Genomic DNA, 8,451 nt, shown 5'->3' with positions numbered 1-8,451 from the left:
TTTTCTTTCTTCTCTCTCGTTAACTCTGTTTCTCTCCCTATTTTTGCTCTGGCCAACCACCATCACTACCGCTGAGCCATCCAAACTAGACCCACAGTGATTGGTGACCCTGTAGCAGCCATGATCAATGGCCAAATATGCAGTAGCAGCGTGAAAATAAAGTGGGGAGAGAGAGAGAGAGAGAGAGACGTGCGCCGCAGCTACCTTCAAGTGCTCATTCCAGCGCCGTCTGGTGTCGAATGGACGTGATTCTGTTGGCAACGGCTTCCCCTCATTGCCATCTTTCTTTTTCAACCAACGGAGCTCGATTTGGTGGTTAAAGGAGAGAGAAAACAGGTCTTTTTTTTAAGCTTTTCGATTAGATTTTCCATGATTTGATTTTTGGATTGGCGATTCGAGACCACCTATGAATTCAGTGCATCAAGATCTTTGAGATGAGACTAACCCTGCTTCGATTGGACACTGTTTAAAAAAAGGCGATCATCGGACAGTTCAAATCACTTGGTGAGATTTTCAGGTATTTTCGATTCCCATAAATTATTAATAATTATATGATAATAATTAACAATTTATGGGTTTCTTTTAGGTGCGATCAGATCGGTAATAGCTCACCAGACTCGGGATCGAGTTTTCGGTCCGGTCTAGGTGCCTGACAGGCTATCCCAAAAAAGGGTCATGTTTACAGTCATTCCCAGCATTTTTAGATGTCCCGCATATGTTTTAGATAGCAGAATTTATAAAAGTAATCCCGAACTTAAGTTGTGTAATTTTTACCTTAGCTAAGCTAGCTGATAAATCTTTAAAATATTCTTGATTTAGTTAAATTGAGTGAAATAAATTTAATTAATACCAGAACGATATAAATGACTTGCAAGAATAATTTTATAAGTTTTGAAGGACTGAAAATAATTATTTATACTGTAGAGGAGTTAGGGACCCGAGCTGAAATTTAGAGGATTGGTAATAAATTAGGACCTTTGTAGGCCCCAAATAGGCATTATAATTGTCGTTGTGGGCTTGAGGCCCTGTGTGTTGCTGTTATTGCATTTTTCTTGCAGGGTGGGTAGGACCAGTTATAGGAGAGACTCTGCTAAATAACCGTTCTTCTTTCCAACCAAATCAACTGCAATTGCGTCGACAAGTCTATGAGTTGGATATTGATTATTTTTATAATTTTAATATTATATATATATATATATATATATATATATATATATATATATATATATATATATATATATATATCTATCTGGCATGTTCATACATTTTATAAATATTTAATTATGTATATAAATAGTCAATATATTATGGGTATTTTGATTGCTACATATCTAATTGTTATTAAATTTGTCTGTGGATGTCACCTGAAGATAATTTAGAGCTTTGTGTATTTGTTGGCGTGAATATGATATAAATATGGATATGAGTAGGATGGGTAGTCGCGATTGGAGCTTAACTCGTTGAGACCCGATCCTTATATATTGATAAATCGAGGTGAGCACAGCTTTGAGTTGATCTTACTGGCAGACAAATTAAGAGAGCTGTATAGGAGATCAGCTCATATATATGTGTGTGTGTGTGTGTGTGTGTGTGTGTGTGTGTGTGTGTGATACATTGGGTGTGTGTTAGCTTATCGTGTGAATTATTTATTTTGTGTTGGATGTATATTTTATGGTAGGATTGTACTAGTTTTAGATAGTTATAAAATTGCATTTATAATTAATATCTAAACTCTCTGAGTCAAACGCTCATTTCTGTTCATATATTTTTCCCAAGAGGCAAGAGGAGCGAGTTTAAATTTTTTCTGAGTCTAACATTGCATCTTTCTCTATAGGTTATAGTGCTTCTTAGTAGTAGTTTTTATAGTTTTTGTTTATTTATCTATTATTTAATTATTAAAACTTTGTTGTGACACTAATATATTTATGTATTATATTAATTAATAGAGATTAAGAGGTTTGTGCATAATGGTATCAGGTTTGAGCTAAACTCTCATAATTCTAAATTTTCTAATAGTTATCGAGTTAAGTTGGTCTAAATAAATTTATAATAATTTATTTTATTTTGTTAACATGTTAGGCCTTAATGATGATCCTAGTTTTAGGTTTGGGAATAGTGAAGCTTACTGTCGGACTTGAGAGCTTTATACTGGTCCAGATCCTAGTGCCGGTCTGACCCGTGGGATCGGGTTGTGACAAGCACGAAAATAAAGGCAATTATAGTTAAATTGGTTAATAATGCTAATTAGACCTGAGCATCCGATTTTAATTAAACCGAATTGAACCACCAATCAATAGAATTTACAAATATTGCAAAATAAATCGAAAATGCTAAGAAAATTGAACTAAACTTAATTGAACTGATTCAAATTTGGATTTTTAATGGGCTTTTCTATTTAAGCCTAATTTTCACTTGATTTCATGATTTTGACCTTGATTTAGGTTTATTATTATCTTGATCAAAACATATTTTCATCTAATTTGATTTAGTTCAATTTATCAAAAAACATTTTTTAAACTGAATCAACCCAAAATAACTGAAAAATTAAAAACTAAAATCAAATTAAAACAAATCTATACATCTATATAAAGTATGAAGGTATTCTCAAGGGAATACCATATGACACTTTTCTAGAAAAACTTTTCACGTATCAGTTTTCATTAATAACTCTATTTTATATTAATTATTATTTATTTTTTAAATTTCTCTTTTAATTATCATTATTATTTATAATATTACCTTAAAATTTATAATTTAAATTATTATTTTTTTTAAATTTAATTTTTAAAAATTAAAACTTTTTGTGATTAAATGCATTATTTAAAAATTATTTATATTATTTTTTTATAAATTCATTTATACAAAAACATTATTTGCCACATGTCACCCTCCATAATAATAATAATAATAATAATAATAATAATCATAATAATAATTTAGAATATGACAACAATAACAACTGATGGCAATTAATTTAAAGAAAATTAGTTATTAATTTATAATTTCATAATCAACTATCATATAATTTAATCAATTTTAAATTATTTCATATCTTTAATAAATATTTTTATTATATTATTATATTTTTTATTATTTTTATTATAAAATCTTTATTAAAAAAATTTAAAAAATAAAAAGTGTATTCTACATAAAAAGTTATAAAAAAAATATAGAGATTTAACTGTATGCATTATTTTTTATATTAATAATTTAATATTCTTTTTATTTCAATTTTTTTAAGATTAATTAATGTTTATTATTATTATGGCTAACTTTTGGTCATTGAATTGAAATGGCCAAATAAACGAGAAACATTTTACTGTTATAAAAATTGAATTTAAATATTTTATTATTATTTTTTAATTAAATAATATTCAATTATAAAATTAAATTTTTATTTAAATAATTTTTATTTATTTGTCTATATATAATATGTCGATATTTGATACATATCAACTACTCTCCTCTCATCAAGTATTTTTATTTTACCTAAATGCTTTAAAATCTTTTTTGATTTACTCTTTTTAATATTTTATTTCATTATAATTATATATTGAACGCAATTATAACTAGTATTTGATTATTCATATATTTATTATCTTTAATTTTTAACATAATTATTTTCAAATTTTAATTAAATATCTAAATTTTTATGCCTAAATTATCTCTCAATTATATTTTTATATAGAAGTAGAATTCAAAATAGATTACAAATATAGAAAATTTAATTACAAGTAAAAATGATTAAAAAAAATTAAAATTACAATATCAAAATTATGAAATATGTTTTTTAAAAAATAATATATATTTTTAATATTTATTATATTAATAAAAAATAATGATAATTAAAATTTTAATTTTTATGAAATATATTTACCTTATGTTATAAATTTATATAAAATGATAATCATTTTTATGAATAATTATTTTATAAAAAAATATAATAGATTAATAAAAAAAATTTACACTTTAAAAAAATTTAAAGATATAATATTTTAAAAAATATAATAAAATTTTATTTTTAATTAATAATAATATTATATATTTTTATTATTAATAAAATTAAATAATTCAATTCATTATTAGTAATTTAATATATTTTTTCATTATATTAATAATAAAAAAATATTATATTTATATTTTTTTTACATAATATTACTTTTATTAATTTAATATATTTTCTATAATTAAAAAAATATCAATTCACATAAATTATCAAACAAAATATAAAAATTTCACGAAATTCAAATTATTTTTTAAATAAAATAATTTTATTACATTTCAAATGAATTAATCAAGCAAACTACTATTTTAAACGAAATAATATATATAAAGAATTAAATAAATATTTTATTTAATTACACCATAGATTAATTAAAAATATATTATTATAATAAATAAAAATTTATTTAAATTAAATTAAATAAAAAATTTTAATTAAAAAATAATTTAATAATAATTTATATTATTTAAAATATAATTAAAAATTAAATTAAAAAATGAAAATTATATATACATAATATGAAGATTATGCGAATTATCATACAAACTAAAGTGAATTGTCAAATTAAATTAATTTTATCAATTTATTCAGTTTGAATCTAATAGCGTTCACCATTCATATCGGTGATGGTGGGCCTCGTTATAAGATTTTTCTTTTCCTTTTCATTTATAATGATGTTTTCCTGTCTTGTGAGTATTAATTTAAAATTGAATAAGTCCGTTGTGCCAAATCTTATTATTGCGAAGTTACAAAATAATTATTAAATTTAATATCTAATAAAAGGATAATTATTCATTCATAGAAAAATATATGAAATACACATACTAAATAATATCAACGTAAGCATATGAAATAGCAAATTCAACGGCAATCCTATTATATTTTGACAGTCCCCATCAAATTGATAGTTTTTCTCTGAAAAACGCTAATTAATGGGACGCCAGCGGATTCAGTCATCAGTATCAAGTTCGCTGAAGCTACCAGTTATTGCCATAGGTGTGTGATTTCAAACGACACAGCATGTCTAGGCAAGTTTGGTTTTCATCCTCGCTGCGCCTGAGAACAGACTCAATGCAAGGAGTTGATATGACAGGAGTTGGAGTATAGTCCTACAGGTTAAGAAAGCAATCCCAGCAGAATCTCTACCATTTCACTCCTTTGGAGACCCTGGAAGAGCGGGAACAACTTGTGTTTTAATAACAAAGAGTCATCTGGCACTGAGATTCCATCAGCGCCACTCATGCAGAAAGAGGAGTCCAGCAACTCTAGTGCTATTGGAATAGCAAAATCGGACCAGAGATGGAACTTTACTAAGCAGCTACACCAACCAATTCAGTGATCTACCAGGTCCGATGTTCCTAGAAGCGCTTGGCTTAAGAACACCAACAATGCGGGCTAAGGAAAGAATTCAAAAAGCTGTTTTCCAGGGAGATTCCTGATTTGATAGAGCTTGCAGTTTTAAGTTTTGTAATTTTGTTTTGCCCATAATTTGCCACAGCAAGCCCTTACAAATACAAGCTTATGCTCAGATGAGCAAGCTCGTGATAGGCGTGGCTTCAAAATCAAAACAACTTTCTGATGTAATCCTGGGAATCATGTCCATTATATCACATATTCACACCAAGCAATGCCAACTATCAAATACCCAACGAATCACAACTCCGACCAAACTTATTTTATCAATCAACAGCCAATTAAACTAACATATTCAAGAATCTCTGGACATTATAACAGTAAATCCAATATAGAAATTTTAATTATCAAGTCCAAAAATCAATATAGAATTTTAGATCTTATCAGCTGGAAACGAAAAACATTCTTATCATTCACCAAAATATCAACAAAAACATCCATGTAAACAGAAAGAACTGCCAAAAAAAAACCCATGAAATCAGGGGAGGCGTTGACAATTCATACAGGGGATTCATTCATCAAGATTTGGGTTCATATTAAGCAAAGGAAAGTGAGGTTATGAGATTTCAAAATGGGCCCTATTATCCAAATCACTCAAACAGACAGGCATGCACATCCCAACCAAACAGTTGCTAGTTGATGGGATGCATAGAGGGGAAAAAAAAGCAAAGAAGAAGCTGCAATGAACAAGAAAAGAGGGAACAAGATGCATGACAATTTTCAAATGGTTAACTTTTTCCCTCAAAATTTTCATGACGCACCAACAATAAAACAATTAAGACAAAGGGTGCATCAATTCCAACTAAACTAACCCAAAAGTGCTAGAATTCCAAAGTTTTGCAATAGAAAATTTTCTGAATAATAACCAAAAACAAAAAGATATCCTCATAACCTGGGAAAACAAAGGTAAATATGATATAGAATACCAAATCTATATTTCTCAATCTTCTTCAACAACAGTCCCTCTCTCACTGACATAGATACCATCAAGGAATTTCCTGATATCTTTGTTCTTAACATGGCATTTCTGTCCAAAAAGGAGAAAAGAAAAAGGTATAGCCGTCAGGATGTGAAACAATGCTGTGTCAGTGTGCATGCAACATTCATTTATTCAAATTTGTGCTTGCAACACACACACACACACACACACACACACAGAGTGAAGAGAAAACCTGGTTTATCAAGGCAGCGGACCGTGACACTAATTCAATGTCATTCCCATCCAATACAAGCTCATCTTTAACCTTGTCAGACCGAACAACAGTTACACCTTCAAGCATATCCACTTTCCTGACCTATAGGAACCATCAATAAAAAATAACCCAAATCACTAGTGTAACTAAAATATTATCTACTAACAACAACGAAGTCATCAATTTCCTTTTCTGCTTTGAAAAAAACCTGCTACTGCATCAAAATAATCCTCAATCTTGAGTAGAAATCACAACAAATTAAAATAGGAAAAACTATATTACTTATTATGTTTCATCAATAATCTAACTGACTTGTATGCTAAAAAATTATATATTTCAAGATATGATTGAGCTCTGCAATTCAATTCATTGTTATTAAACCCGGACCAGACCCAAACCAGTCTAGGTTTGTAATCTAACCAGTTAAAGAGGTACTCCTATGACCCGAATAATAAACCAGTATGACATGGGAATTGAATCCAAATCCTCATAAAAGGTCTTCAAAATCACAACCAAATTGAACTAAATTGGTAGTTATATATATATATATTTTGTTGACACTGTCCATATCAAAATCTATCCCATCCTAAACAGACAACGTTTCCGGGCATATTGAGATTGTAATAGCAAGTAAAAGAATAAGAGGAAGATACCCTCTTCTCGCCAAGGAAGTTCCGAATCTCAATGGCAGTGTTGGAGTTAGTGATGGAGGCGTTGATAGGGAAGTGGGCGTAGACAAATCGCATCTTGTAGCGGTACCCTTTGGTGACGCCCGTGATGAGATTCTCAACGTGGCTAAGGGCGGTGCGGATAGCGGCGCTGGTCTTCCTAGAGCCGAACCAAGCTTCGATCTTGAGTTTACGTTTTCCAGTGGCTTCGTCCTTGATGAGATGGAAATCGAGGTTCAAATGCTTGAAATTGCGGGTGAGCTTACCACGAGGACCCTCCACCTCTATGACCTTCGCGTTGATCTTGATCTTAACCCCATCGGGGATGTCCATGGTCTCAGACGAGAGAATTGTCTTCATTTTCCTCAAACCTACGGCTGCACTTTACAAAACCCTAGCTTCCCACTCTTATAAATGTGTGATGGGGAGGCATAGTTTGGCTTAATTATTATTATTTTTTTAATTAATTATAATTATATTTTTTATTATTTAAATCAATTTTAAATTTTTTATAAATTAAAAAATTTTAATTATATTTACATAAAATTTTAATTAAATATAAAATTTTATAAAAATTAATTTTTATACACACACGTTAACATTAATGATGGTCTAACTTTTGAACAGATAAAAATATTTTTAATTATTTTTATTTTTTATAAAATTAAATATTATCTAAAATATAAAATTTTAATTCAAATAATTTATAATAAATTAATCATTCATATTTTTTATTTTTAAGCAATTTTTGTAACGGAATTTAAGTATAGAATTTTAACTCAAATAATCATATGATTTTTACACTTCAAAACAACAATGAAATCTTAAATTTTTTATTCATAAATTTTAATATTAAAATATTAAAATTACATTGCCAAAAAAAAAACTACACTAAAAATTTAATAAAATAAATTAAGGTTCTTAAAAATATATATATATGTATATATTGCAAGAGATTCGTATCTTTTTATAATAATTAAAATAAAGTAATATTTATTTGATAATAATAAATATGGATCCTTCAAAAGTTCCACATGGTACGTTTTACTAAGTTCTTATAGTTCAAAATTTAATAAATCCTGATAAATTTTTTTTTTTTGAAAATTTCAATATTAAAATATTAATATTATAATGCTATAAAAATATAATTAAAATAAAATTTTAAAATAAATTA

At 27.7% G+C, this 8,451-nt stretch overlaps 1 protein-coding gene across 1 annotated transcript; it reads right to left on the bottom strand.

Annotated features, from left to right (window-relative positions):
- Positions 1 to 6,251: 6,251 nt before the first annotated feature.
- LOC110654746 (60S ribosomal protein L9) lies at positions 6,252 to 7,683 on the bottom strand. The gene is made up of 3 exons (XM_058145650.1): positions 7,263 to 7,683; positions 6,589 to 6,711; positions 6,252 to 6,443 (listed from the first exon to the last, which is right to left on the bottom strand). Exons 1-3 carry the CDS (start codon positions 7,635 to 7,637, stop codon positions 6,357 to 6,359), a joined length of 585 nt encoding a protein of 194 aa, XP_058001633.1. The 5' UTR covers positions 7,638 to 7,683; the 3' UTR covers positions 6,252 to 6,356.
- Between the last annotated feature and the right edge of the window lie 768 nt (positions 7,684 to 8,451).

Source organism: Hevea brasiliensis, chromosome 4, assembly GCF_030052815.1.
Source record: "Hevea brasiliensis isolate MT/VB/25A 57/8 chromosome 4, ASM3005281v1, whole genome shotgun sequence".
Taxonomy (NCBI): Eukaryota; Viridiplantae; Streptophyta; class Magnoliopsida; order Malpighiales; family Euphorbiaceae; genus Hevea; species Hevea brasiliensis.
This window is presented reverse-complemented; position numbering and strand designations above follow the sequence as displayed.